We start from the raw sequence: 14718 nt of genomic DNA, 5'->3' as shown, positions 1-14718 counted from the left end.
GACGGCCGCGCATAGACAGATAAGGGGGGATGTGGAGTGAGCTGCAATGGGGTGAGAGCTTCCAAAGGTGAAGCGAGCTTCCATAGGTGAAGTCCGCGGGAGCATATTTTAAACAGGTAAGTACTGAGGATAGTACTGAGGTAGGGGGGGGTGAAGTTTAACTCCAATCTACCAATAAGAGTAAACAGAGTTCAGGAGAACCATAAAGCAACGAGATCAATTACGATATATATTGATCAATTTAAAGTGTAAAGAGTACAAGCCGCAGGGCGAATCCCAAATCATTAATAAGAATTGATTTGTTTGTATTTCGATTTCAGGTGTTTGGCAATATGGAATTGAGACAGCTGCAGTGCTGGCAGCAAAGATGGAGATGTCAGTCGGATAAGCGAAAGGTTCCAGATGCCAATCTAAGCTTGGAGGAACACGAGATTCCTGAAATCGGAAAGAGACTAAAACACAAGATTCCTGAAATTGGAAAGAGACTAAACCACGAGATTCCTGAAATCGGAAAGAGACTAACAAAACTGTCGGAGCAAAGCATAATGCAAAGTGCTAATGTTTTTCTTTCCCAGGGTGGTGCTTTTATAATGAAATGTACCATGCTGATGGTGATCCTAGGTTGCCATTCCATCCTAGGAGAACGAAGAGAGGACATTCTCATGTATAATAAGGGGTTAATGAGAATGCAAGGCCCAAGCATGTTAATGTTGGGTGACAAAGGTACTGATCCTTTCACACCTCCCTCCGCTTGGCACAGATGGACCATGCAGGGACGGAGGAAAGGAGCACTTGTGCCAGGAGAAAGCAAATTTCATGGCACAATGTGGGTGAAAGGTCTGAAGGGTCAAGTGTGCGGGCAGTGGGAATTTAATGGCAGTGTAAATCTGCTATTGAATGCCACACTCCCAGAATCAATGCACCGATCCAAAGGTTTGTTAAAAGGTACATTGCAGTACAATGGGTACATGCAAAAGGTGGAGTGTGTGATTCAGGGGTACCTTGTCTTGGTTATGCAGAGTGAGATGGGTCCAGATTGGAGAGGAACGAGCAGGAGGCGTCAATTCTCTTACCAGAGAGACGCAGGGGACCACATCACACTCTGGAGCTACCAACAGAGAGTGCCTCTGAAACAACTATACACACGTAAAGGCTGGAAAGCCAAGGGTGGGAGGTTCTCGAAACAAGAAGTAAAAATCGAGATCAAGCCACATTTCCAGGTGACAAAGAGGGTGGGGAGAGCGGTCCCGGGGGAGGGAAAGCCCACACAGGGAACCCCATTCACACCACACGGGTCACAACAGGGGACGATGTTACACAGTCCATATGCAGCAGCTTATCCTCATGATAGTTGGGTAAGTGATGAGGTACTCTTAATCGAAAGATTGCAGAGAGTACAGTCTTCCCGACCTCAGGTACATAGTGTGCCTCAGGACATAAGGGGGGAAGAGGTCCAATCAGGACAGCTGGGGACATATTGTGTCAGCGAAAGATTGGACAAGGGGAGGTATATTAATTTTTCTGGAGAAGGATCTTTTGCATGGCAGCTTCGAGATGTTTGGGTGAACAAATGGAAACGGTGCAACATTCCTTTAGGCACCGCCACTTCCTTAGTTCCCACCTCAACACATGTCTTACACCAGGACCTGAGAGGTCAACCTTTTTTGGTGCTAGATGGGGAGGTGAAGCAAGTAGAGTTGTCCTCATGCGGGCAATTCTTGCAGAAGTATCTGCGTTGGCCGGGGCAAGCCAAATTTAGTGAAGAAGCCTGCGGGCTCAATAACGCAGAATGCGAGGCTACCATTCAAAAGATCCACCCTGAAGCCAAACCAATAGTTCCGGTGGCTGAAGGAAGGGTTTGGTTTTTTAACATAAGGTCTAATGATACATTCAAGGTATATTCTCATAATTGTTCCGATAAGGGGGATTTTCCAAGGGGAACATATTGTGTGAGTGGAGATCCCATATGGATCCTGTCATCCAGGCTGGATGACGTTGTTTCTCAAATTGTTAAGAGAACTCTAAAGGTCAAAGTTTCACGAGTAGTTCCCGTCCTGAAAGAGGACACGACATGGGACAAAGGGGAACAGGGTTTGATCCAAGACGGCCACATGTTGTTACAAAGGTTAAACAAACAGTACACTAAGTTATAGGTAAGATTTCACCATGATACAGGTGATCTTAACGAGGTAGAACACAAAAATGAGCAGGTGAGTTCCAGTCTGCCCTGGTGGACAAATGTTCTGGTGATGTTCCAGGGACACTCGGACGGGGCATCTGCAGTTCCAAAGTTCTTTCTACACCCACTGGTCGTCTGGATGGGGATGACAACTTTAGGCATCGTTATCCAGGTGAGGTTGCAGGTTAAAATTACGTAAAATAAATTAACCTGGTCCAGAGATTGGTGCCTCATAAACAATCTCCGGAACCAATAGTTTAAATTAAGGGATATACAGGGTTACGGGTATAGGTTTAGTAGTACCTAGGAGCTGATTGTATAAAGGCGCTCTTTTAGAAGGCACCTGGCACTGCTCCGTTTTGTAACAACCAAACGAGTTTCACTTTTCTGTGGTCATGCAAGTTTGTGAGTGATACGCAAGTGACGCAAATGCTGAGCATGTGGTGTTGAGGGACTTAGAAGTAGGGCCTCCCCAGAGAGCCTGGTTACAGGAAGACCAAGAGGTCTTCCTCTCTCTCTTCCAGGGGTAACCACCAAGAGCAGAGAAGTTGTGTGAGCACGAACATCGAAAAGTGAAACATAAACGAAAGAAACCAGGTACTGGGAGGTTCAGACGCTGGGATCTGCGGGTCAAGCCGTTTTAGGGGGGATTGTTATAATTTAAGTAGGCCTCAGTTATTTGGACTGAGTTAGTCAAAAAGGCTTGATGAGCAGACCTGCCCTTGAAGGGGATTTTCTCTGAAGAGAGAAAATCTGCAGTTCTGTCAGCAGAACTAGAACATACCAAGAAGCTGTTCTGATCAAGGCCGCAGGTCTCCCTGACCTGGGCCTGGAACAATAAACATCAGTCATGTTTTGTAAATATTCACATTCCTGCATGTATGTCAAATGTCTCATCGATTATTAATCGAGTAGGCGGGTATGATGACACCATGAGTGGGTCCACCAATAGACTGATATAGGGGGTGGCGAAGATGATGTCATATTTAACTCTTTCCTAGCCGGTATTAAAGCTGGAGCGAGCAATGGAGAACTCACTTCTGCTTCTTCCTTCTGCACTAGCTCGCAAGGCTGACTGGGACCTAAGCATGTTCGTCCTTTCTGTAATCTGATATAATGTATGTTGTACATATGTAGTTTAGTGTAACGTAGTTAGGAAGAAGGTACCTGATTGACTTCAAGAGGGAGTCTAATCATGAGCTTATAACGCAACATGAAGATTGGCATGGCTAGGATATGATGAATGTATCTATCTGTATTCCTGTGACTTGAATAAATGACGGAAACATTGAAAGAAGCCTGAGCAAGTCTATATCCTGTTTGCTGTGTGGAGAGTCAAGTGATCTCACAGTCTGTGAGACGATGGTGTCGAAGCAAGGTGATAAGAACAGTTTATAACACCCACCAGCTCCTCTGGTGAGGTATAGCTCTTATCAGTATTACTGTTGCACCAAACACTATCTGTATTTGTTGTCACATCAGCTTCTGATATACCAGCATTATAGGTGATTCTGCAGATCACCTTATAATCAGGTATATATCTGCATTATAGGTGATATTGCAGATCACCTAATAATTAGAATTCTGACGATTGCTGACACAAATCGTTACACCTATATCTATATTTTGCTGTATATTATTATGTGATAGTTAGTGTAGGCAATAATGTCATGCAGCCTTCTTCTCTAGATCCCTGTAGAAGATTATTTGGTGTTTAAGCTGACTTTACAGAAGGTAAAAAAAAACAAAAAAACAGAAGACGGCCCGGGCACAGGATGACTCCAGGGGGCTGCAAGAAGCCTCTGGTAAGTTAAACTGATATTGTTTTGGGGCTCCCTGTAAAGTGAAACCAAGTTCTAAACTTCAGTTTTTTTTAGGATTTTCATAAACTGTAATGAAGATATTTCCATCCATAAAAGTTATCTTGCTCTTGCTAATCTTTTAGAGCTGAGAGGAAATTCTGAGTACAGGTCTATGTTAAATTATAAACAGTAAAGTACCGTTAGGTAAGTTTTTTAATTTTAAAAAATAATTTAATCTCCTTCTTTCTCTTGAAGAATACACCTTAGAAGATTTACATCTGAAATTCCATACTGAAGTACACTGAAATAAGCTGATCACCTCTCCTGCCCTTACTGAAATTAGTGTATAGAACTTCTGAATTGTTTGCGCATGGAAAATCACTAACTCAAATAATGTTTTTTATTGGTCTTTCATCAATTTACAGTATTCATAACAAAGATGTTAGCTTGCTCTTTGACTTTTCAATGGAAACAATGTTATTTTAGAGGCGTGGAGGACTTTCCACATCCGTATATAAACAAATCATTTGGTTCCTGATATATTTTGCAATAATACAGTTCTATGATAAGAAACTGAAACCAACCAAAGTCCTCCTGTGAATCATACTGTATATCCATGTATGAGTGTATATATGATGTAGCGTTGTTTAATGTCTCTCTCTCTCTCTCTCTTGCATTAAAGTGAACCTGAAGCTCAGCATGACAGCCAGGTAACAGGCATTGTTTATAAAAGAATTATGTTGGCAGCCTCAGTATTTCTCTCACATCAGGTTCCCTTTGAAGTCCTTTACTCTGTCCATAATTTTCAGTCCTCATATCCTGCCCTCTAACACATCAATTAACCCAGTTTTGTATGGCCTGCCTCTTTTGCTTTACCTCCTGGATGCCTCTCACAAATCTATCTCTCCTATCCTTCACATGGCTAAGCTATCTAACATGCTGACAATTTTTGTCTGCTATTATAAATGGAGGTTCATGACTACTGTATAATTCCTTGTCCTTAGCTTCCACTCTCCATCTATTAGATCCCCTCTAAGTATCTTCCATTTCCCACCTGTTCAGTCCATGAATGTCAGCTTTTATTGGCACTGAGATCTCTGCTACTTATGGAACTGGGTTTAGATCCCTGTGATAGAGTCCTTCTCATGATTTCCTATATATATATATATATATATCATAGATGCCCAGCAGCTGCTCTTGCTGAACCCCCCCCCCCCCCCCCAGGACATGTAATCCAAGTTTATAATGGAATTTAAAATAAAGATTTAATTTTAATAGCTATTCTCTTTACAACATATTTAACTCACATTCTTCTACTTGCTCTGTCTCTTTTTTGATAACAGCAATGTAATTTGTATTCTCTAAATACACCCCAGATGCACCTTCTAATCCTTCCTTTAGCTCATTCTCCTTTTCACCTTTTCCAGACTTATCCTATCAACTCAGATTCATTAGTGTAAGCTATTCATGGTAACAGTCTGTTTACTCTGGCCTCCTGTAATCTCACCACATACCCTAGGACAGTGAGCTAGCGAACATCCTCGTTTCCCCTTCATGACTTCATCATCAAGTTGAAGTACATAAGCGTGCACAGCCAAGAATCTTACATGTTCCTTTTTCACTGCTCTCACAGTAGTTCAGTACATGTAAGTGCTATTTTTCCACTGGTGCGGTCCGATTTTTTCTGAATTGCAGTAGCTAGCCTGCTGCATTATTTGTGCATTTGCACTACAATACTTCTTATAAGAGCACATGAAAATCACATAGCAAACACACCACTATGCAATTTTCCTCATGATTTGGCAAATCAAACTATTTTCCCCAGTATTTCTTTCCCCAGCGCAAAGACACCGCAATTGTTGTGTACACCCGACATATCGCTGCACATTTGCAGCAACATTGTGGTAGTAGTATTAGAATGAAATGCGATCACATGCTTTCCTAATGGAAAAGGGCCCTAACACCCCGTGCCTTCAACAGTAGTTACATGTTGTCATAAAATATAGATATAACAACATTAAAGTGAAAATACCACTTTCATTCAAAGAAAATGAATAGGTAATTTGAAGTGATACTTATTTTTCCAAAATAAAAAACATCACTTGTGAGATCAGGTATAAACATTACAATTATTTTAATTACCGTAGCCGTATTACACAAACATGCCGCTTTGTCTTCTGAGGCTTACCATGTAATGCCCTGTATTAAATTCTTGGTTGGAAGTTTGCAAGTATATAGTACATACATGAAAATGTAAGAAACAAACTTTTTCAAATAATGAATGAATCATAACAGTAAAACCACATGACACTCTTGCCTACATTTTACTTTCTGATCTGAACAAGGCCCCTAATATCCGAAGGACATATCACACTCCCAGAATCCATCTTCAGATTTCTGCACAAATCACATTTCATTTTTGATGGGGGTGGCATACAACAAACTATGCTGCAAGATTCTTAGCTAGAAAATATTCTTAGCTAGTTTCATATGTTGTCAACAGATGGCAGCACTGACACAAGTGCTTCCAGGTTGTGACACTTTTTCTCTACCACCTCTTTTGGCAGCAAACCATTGCAATGAAGCTCTATGAAAAAGAATCCTGTGCTGAAGCCTCCTTAGCACTATTTAAGAAACATGCTGTAATTGAGTTAGTGATTGCCAAAGGCGTTGCTACAACATACATTCTTCAACGTATGTAAGCTGTTTATGGTGATAACTATGTTGATTTGAGTCCTGTGCTTAGTTACATTAAAAGGTGGGGAGGAAAAACATCTGAATTATGTGAATAACAAAGGTGTGGAAGACCTACGGCAATAACTGATGAGCTTTACAAGTTATGTTCATGAGCGACTATGGACAGTTGGCAGATCACATAGCAAGGAACTGCTGACAATATAGACATTTCACAAAAGCATACTGGTCTAAGACTGAGTACTGCGAGTGCAAATGGCCTTCAAACTGGTATGTCCTGTTCTATTATATGTCCACATATTTCTATGAAGAGGTGGACTTACTTGTCTCCTACTTCCTTTCAGCACAGTGGCCCATATGCAATTAACTTTTTCACCTGAGTTTTCTCCTAGGTGATATTTTCAAACTTGCCAATAAAATGCATTTTAAACCACCAGCAAGCAAAAAAGACCCACTCAAAATAAGTTTGACAGTACTTTATTGCATACTTTTTCCTTTTCAAAATGCTGAAAAGTTATTCTAAATCAAAGATGAGAAATTATCTCCTAGGAGAAAACCCAGGAGAAAAAGTTAAAAGTAAAAGCACATACAGATTCGTGAGAGTAAAAAAAGGTGACTATTTCCTGTACTCCTAGCCTACGGTTTGTTTTTGGTGTGCTAATTAGAAAATAACATGGGATTCATTGGTATAGTTAACAGGCTTACTTTTCTTCTCTTCCAGCTTTTGCAGGTTAATAAAACTTTCAGATGTAGGAGGAAAAAGAAATTGAATACTTGCAAAATGTATTATAATATTTAGATTTTATTACCTCACCCACTTTTTGGTATGATAGCCTAGTAAAAATAATATACACTGGGCTGATCTGAAGCCATTCCAAAAGCATAAATCCACCGCTGACTGTTTTGCTTGACACCTTGCCTGCAGTACGTTTGGATGTGGCAGAGGAGACTGTGCTATTTGACTAATGCTTTTCTTTAAGCCCTTCTTTATTTGTTAATTAAACCTGACTTCATGCTAGTGAAAATAAGGAAGGAACTTGACTGCCAACACCCATCATATCCTGGAACACATGCAGAAAGAGCAACAGAAAACCTTTGCAGATTAACAGCAGGGCGGCGGTTAACATTTTCTGTGGCATCTCATTGTATTATCTCATTGCTCCAAATGTGGCAGCGCATGGACATTTCTGACAAAGAGAACATACAGGAAAAGTACGCGCTCAAAGAGATAAGTGATGGCCAGTACAATGAAAAAGCAACATCAACAGTCTACCTTGCACAGCATGTTTAGCTGTAAGACAAAGCTGGGGTCAGGATGAAAAGCGGTGCGCAGCACTTTATGCAGGCTCTCTTTCATTGTACAAGTCAGTGATTAGACTCCTGTTAGATTTTTGGATTTGTTGTTGTATTTTTACTGCTGCTATTTGATTGGAAATTAATGATCTCACAAAGTAATGACGCAAAACCGAAGTACTACAGTGAAATAGAAGTTGTGATGGCATGTTCTGAGTGTAAATATTAATTAATAAAGGAGATTCAATACCTATACTGTGTATCTGCTTTTTGCACTTTTTCAAAAATTGCTGTCCTCAACCTCCAGTCTGCTTGTCTACTACATAACTACTAATAGTTTGCAGTAACTCATAGAATTCTTGCCAGTTGCTCTGCAGACTGTTAAATCACAAATATATTTAATTAATTCCACATCTAGGTATTCATTTTCCTAAATGATTCTCCTGCTGAGAAACTGTACCTGGGCAAACAAGTGCCTCAGTACTCCGTGGGACCAATGGTCACATTAAAGGGCACTTAATTACTGCTGCTTGCTGGGAATTGGATTTGAACCCTCAGGTGACAATTCGGAGCCGAGTTCTCTAAAGAGACATCCTAGCAAAGCATTCTTTTGCTTTGTGTGTGTGTGTGTGTGGGGGGGGGGAACAATGATGCATGGTGCACCGTGGAGTTGGAAGGGTAGGGAAGATGTCGGTGGGCTTAGCTATGCATCGAAACCACCTTACACATGCTAGTTTCCTGGCAGAGACAGGCCACATCGACTGGCCACATCCACCGAAAACCCTCTAGTGTGTAGGCTTCAGAGATGTATGTGGTTTATCATATTTACCAAACAATCATACACCTTTGCAGTTTTCTCCTAGGAGATAATTTTCCATCCTCTCTTTCAAATAACTTTTCAGCACTCTGCAATTGAATGTAACGATTGTGATGACTGGCTCTTATAGTGCCAGTCATCAAAGAAGGCAGGTAGGGGATTTGCATAACGAATGCATGCAAATTCCCCAGCAAGAGAACAGACCAGAAACTTGCAATGGAAAGACAGGTCTCTGTTCCAGAGACCTGCAGCCCACAGTCTAGAGGAATGGACAAACAGCTGTCTGCCTGTGCAGCCGGCTGAGCGGATCATCACATTGAAAAAGTACTAAAAAGTAGATGAAAAAGTACTTTGCTGGTTGTTTTAGTCATTTTATTGACAAGGTGTTAAAATATCATCTAGGAGGAATACCCGGCCCTCTCATTATGAAAGTGGTTGTAACTAGCATAGACTGGAGATTTGGATGTCCCTGTTCTTGCTGTAAATGCAGAACTACTCTGCAGCTCATTAAAGGAAACCAGAGATGAACACTGTGGCACAAAATAAACATATCCCCCGATATATTTTACAAAATAAATACTATACCTGGTGTTTTCACCGCTCTGGAGTGCCGTTTTTTGTGTATTTTTTATTAAAACTCCACGCAAAGCACAGTTCATCAGAAAAGCATATTATTTAGTGGGCTGTGTGCAAAATGAAATCACCATTTCTAAAAACTTCTTATGACTAACAAATATAGATTAAAAAAAAGTTTTTCAATATACTCTAACATTAGCCGCTCCGCCCATCTCAGTCATAACAGAGAGAGCTGTTATGACTGAGATGAGCGGAGCGGCTAATGTTAGAGTATATTGAAAAACTTTTTTTTAATCTATATTTGTATATAACAAGCAGAGCCAGAAGGGGGCAGGCTTGGGCTTGAAAACAAGCAAGCGTCAAATCAAGTCAAACTTTAGTCAAAAATCCGATCTACATGATTGTTCAGGGTCTATAGCTAAAAGTATTAGAGGCAGGAGAACCACAGGACATCCAGGCCAAGCACATTGTTTAAAAGTAAATAAATATAGCAGTCTTCATATCCCTCTTACTTCAGGTCATTTGAACATAAGTCATAGCAGGTTTTTTTTTTAATTTAAAGCCAAGAAATGAAAACTATGAAAATACTCACTAAATAAACATCAAAGACAGATCCGTTGTCATTGTCCATTTCTAATGTGCTCTGCTCAGATGTCTGGTATGCACTGTCTTCTAATGTGAATGTTGAACTTGATGGTACCCCTTGGATGGAACTTCTCCTGGAAATAGAAAGGAGGCCATAAACTCCTATGTAATCCAACAAAATATTTGTCCACTAGACTTGATGGAAATTTGAATACGAGCCCATTTGTGTTAACATGAACAAGAAACCACAGCTCCATTGTCTCCAGAAGCACAGAGATCAGGATCATCATCACACACAGGACCTCAGTGCAAGCAGACATCAATCCTTCTCAGGCAGAAAGGATATAAACCTCTTACTGCATAAGTACTGCATTCAGTCCTCAGCCAGGTCAGAGAGAAGATTGCAGTGAATACTGGCTATTATACACAGTTTGCAGTGTGAGAGTGGAGCACAGCTATAGTTTGATTGCAATACAAATTCAAAAATACCAATCGATGTACCACACTACAGCTTTGATTCCAATCAAATTTACATGACATCAAAAGTAACCCTCCACTGTGCATAGTTTCCTACCACTCTGTAAATACAAAATCAAAGCTATGCAACTTGAGTTAATGTTAATCTGACAGAAGACTACCAAGTCTCCCAATCACTGTTTTAACTGCTTATATTATTGAAATATTATTTGTCTGCTTTAGGAAAGTCAGAAAATGTATGCAGATTCAACCCAAATAAATTCAGTGTGTAATTATATGAGCCCACGTGCTTGTTTCTGGCCAACTGCAGATTCTAGTAATGAAACCATTTTATTATACTTATTATTATATTATCTGAACTCAGTTTGATGACCATGTCAAATGATGACAACTGTATGAGCTGACCGCTGATGCATGAAGACTAGTCTTGTAATTTCCATATTACATATAGTCCGTGTTTCCCACCAGGATGCAACAGCATTAGCATACATATATGTCAGGTGTTTCTGAGTCCATGGCAATAAATCCTTCCATATGCTGTAATGGACATTGATTTAAATGCGCTACCTGGTTTTAAAGTGCACTTTTTCTTTAAGAGCTGAGCAGTTCACTCAGTGCACCAATCAGTGTAGGCGTTGAAGCTCTAATGGTCTCAACAAATACCATCTGTTGCGGTCTTAAAAGAGTTTCTATTGCAGCATGGACTATTGCCATTCATAGTAGGGAGTAGCAATGTCTAAAGAGAAGTGTATTCCTTTCTAGTTTCTACCTTTTAAATATCATAAATACATTATTCAAATATATATTTTATATGTTATGACTGTTGTTACCTTTTGTGTTCTGGATTCTTGAGCGATTTAATGTTCCTCACATTGCTGGTTTGTATATGCAAAACATATTTTATTAAACCACCTATTTTTGGATCTCAACTTTCCTGTCAAAAAGGCTGGACTAAATGTTTCCGCACATTAAGCATCTGGTAACACCAAGTTTTTATGAGTACTTAAAACTTTGTAAGTGGCAGACAAAAGCAAGATCCATAAATAGTTTGGTAGACAATTAGCTTTATCTGTCCTTTTGGCTTTGTTGGCTGCCCCAAAAAAACCTCTAAACTTTTTAATAAATCCTCCATAGTTGGAAGAGCATTCCAAGGCTTTAATGTCTCCTCTAGAATGCAATTTGGGCTGCAGATACGATTTGGTATATTTCACCAATAATTTATAAGTACTGTATACGCTAACATCTTGGAGATTAATGTAGTACTACAAGATCTTAAAGGACAACTGAAACAAGAGGGATATGAAACGGCCATATGTATTTCCTTTTAACGTTTATAACATTTGCCTGGCTGTCCTGCTGATCCTCTGTCTCTAATACCTTCAGCCATAGACCCTGAACAAGCATGCAGCATATCAGGTGTTTCTGACATGATTGTCAGATCTGACAAGATTAGCCGCATGCTTCTTTTTGGTGTAATTCAGGCACTACTGCAGCCAAATAGATCAGCAGGGTTGCCAGGCAACTGGTATTATTTAAAATGAAATAAATATGGTAGCCTTCATATTTCTCTCCCTTCAGGTTTCCTTTAACATAAAATATTCCTGACAGACGTCAATGTTCGGCCAGGCAGAATACCACACAAACAAATGCCTAGTTAATAACAGTGAATCCTCTGCAAAGTAGACAAGTTAGTTTGAAATGGAAAACCGCTTCAAAACTGCAACCTTTTGGATTCATTGTACAACTAGACCACTGCGTGTTTACAAGCTGATTGTGTTTAAATATTAGAAAAAATTATATATTTATTTCCATGCAAATATTCTTAATTTAATTTTGACAAATCAATTTCACATAAAAAAGAGTTAAGAAACGGGAAAATAACATGATTGGCGCAGAGACAGCGTGTGGGTTGCTTGGAGAGAGAAGATCAACTGGCGCATGAATTCATCCTAAATGCATGATGATTCAGTACCCTAATTCTAACATCGCTTATTTATCTTGTGTCTTGGTTTAACCTATAATCAGCAAGGTCCTTATGCTGCTCAGCCTATTTTAAGAATTTCTTTTTCAAAGGACAAAAAAAGAGAGAAGGGAATAAAGGGTCAGGACTTCAGTGGGGACCAGAGCAAAATTGTGCTTTTGTCCATGCTGGATATCTGGCCTTCAAGTGCTAGAGTATTTCACATAACATGTTATGGAAAAGTAATATAAGAAATTTGTGAGTTCTTTCAGTGACTGTATTCCCTAATGACGTACAACTATAATTACAGATGAAAACATTCCCAGTCATTATGTTGCCAGTATCATCACATGCTTTGACCACAGTTATTAACTCTAATCACCTCTGCACGCTGCAGAAAGGAACTACAGTGTTTCCGCAAGGCAAAGGTCTATATTTATGAGTGTTTCTGTCTTCCATCCCTCCCTTGGTAAACAGAACATTATAGCTCAACATCAACAGTAAAAGCTGAAACGCAAGGGGATTGTGACTATACTACACTATGTAGTACTATACACAAAGAACTACAAGGTTTTCTTTTACTGATTAATTCGAATATATGTTATGCTGGTATAAAATAATGTACTACATGAATTAATGACTCCTCTAGGAATAGACTGACTTACCAGTGAGCAACTATTATCTGATGTCTGGTGGCAACATAAGTCACTTTATCATTATGAAGGTATCTCCATACATTTTCAAGCATCACCCTTCTCCTGTCAATTTTGATCAGGTTTCAGCATAAATCCCAAAACAATATCAACAGACTGCCACATTTGCTAGCTATGTACTATTAAATGTAAACCTATGTGGCTGTGAATCCTGCACCAACCCCGAACTCCCCCCCACCCCTCCCTCCTCACGATCACTAAAAGAATGGCCTTTCCCAATCACATTTCCATTAAATATCAACAGAAAAACCCTTTTGTGTTAAAAAATTATCTATGTTTCTGTCATTGTGATCTTTAGCGATGGTTGTTGAAATACGCATAGTCCCAACATTCAAGCAGCTTTAAATGGGGCCAATCCAAATCAGCAGGAAGTACAATTGATTGACCCACATAGACGTTGCATACAATCTGAATTAAATTTGCATGCCAGTCAGAATTATTTGAATCTCATTGGGCATATTTACTGACTTCTAGTAAGGACCATTGGTGCTATCTATTCTGAAGGACTCTCCTCTTATACAAGTAGAAGAGATCTAACCATACAGTCTGAGTAATGGCATCTTTAACATGCGTGGGCTGAGATCAAACATTTGCCAACTTGCAGTATGTGTTGTAATGAATTCCAGATTTGGTCCAGTCAGAGAGACATTTTATGCCTTTATCCTTATCTGCAATTGTGTACCGAAAGGCTCAAGGACTGTATAGAGATGTGTTTTGTCGGGCCTAGACTACAATGGACATATGACTATAGTAGGGATTAGACTGTGAGCTCCTCTGAGGGACAATTAGTAACATGAATATGTACTTTGTAAAAGTGCTGCAGAAGATATTGGGAAATACTAAATAATAATAGATATGGTAACTAACAAGCAGATGAGAGGCTGGTGGAAAGCGCATGATATGCCAATCTAGAGTTTGCCCCCCCCCCCAAGAAAAAAAAATATGCAGACTCCTGTCATGCATTGCTCGTACTAATCATAGGTGCTATACAGACTTTTTCCATATTATAATTAGTAGTCTAAATGGCTTTTTTTTTACTGACCAGATAAAGGCAATTCTACATACAGCCTGTTTTCACTTCTTCTCATGCTGCAGCTGCTGGGTGGGTTAACCAGGTGTGAACATGTGACACACACAGTGAGAAGAACAACACATGCCAGACTACATTTCCCATAAAACCAGCTTTAGAAGTAGAAACCATGTGTCTGCATGAGGAGGTGGGACTTGTAGTCACAGGAAGTAGGTGTGACACGCCATCTCGGGAAACAAAAACCTAACAAGCTCTAGGTTATTGAGCGTGCATGGACAGCTACACAAAGAGTTTTTTTTCCAATTTACAAAAGTAAACTTTCCATAAGTAATACTAATAACACTGATTAACATGATTGCTTTCAGAATTTTCAATGTTCAATTGTGGGCTTAGTTAGGCTTTAATTAAGCTGTAGTTGTTTTCCCGCCACAATTGCCTGAAGGAGTTTCTTGGTGAGAAGCAGGCTTCTCTTTTTCTAAGAACTTATTTAGTGCATATATTACTGACTCCAGGCTACAGTGTACAGCTGCTGACCTCTCAGCATGATTCAGCAGTACTTGGAAGTTTGACTATTTTGAAGGACATGTGCTCT

At 39.7% G+C, this 14718-nt stretch overlaps 1 protein-coding gene and 1 long non-coding RNA gene across 5 annotated transcripts in view; one reads left to right on the top strand and one right to left on the bottom strand.

Moving 5' to 3' along the window:
• The window catches only part of PIP5K1B (phosphatidylinositol-4-phosphate 5-kinase type 1 beta), a 233510-nt gene that overhangs the window by 17839 nt on the left and 200953 nt on the right, over positions 1-14718 (bottom strand). For all 4 annotated transcript variants that reach the window (XM_068236042.1, XM_068236025.1, XM_068236034.1 and 1 more), the window contains exon 14: positions 9954-10080. In XM_068236042.1, coding sequence (XP_068092143.1) covers positions 9954-10080 — 127 coding nt within the window. The remainder of the gene's footprint in view (positions 1-9953; positions 10081-14718) is intronic.
• Positions 4097-7429, top strand: LOC137518348 (uncharacterized). The gene is made up of 3 exons (XR_011020797.1): positions 4097-4185; positions 4664-4691; positions 7397-7429. It is a non-coding gene; the product is annotated as an uncharacterized lncRNA (long non-coding RNA).

This window comes from Hyperolius riggenbachi, chromosome 1 (assembly GCF_040937935.1).
Source record: "Hyperolius riggenbachi isolate aHypRig1 chromosome 1, aHypRig1.pri, whole genome shotgun sequence".
NCBI lineage: Eukaryota > Metazoa > Chordata > Amphibia > Anura > Hyperoliidae > Hyperolius > Hyperolius riggenbachi.
The sequence above is the reverse complement of the archived record's forward strand: the minus strand, read 5'-3'. Positions and strand labels throughout refer to the sequence as shown.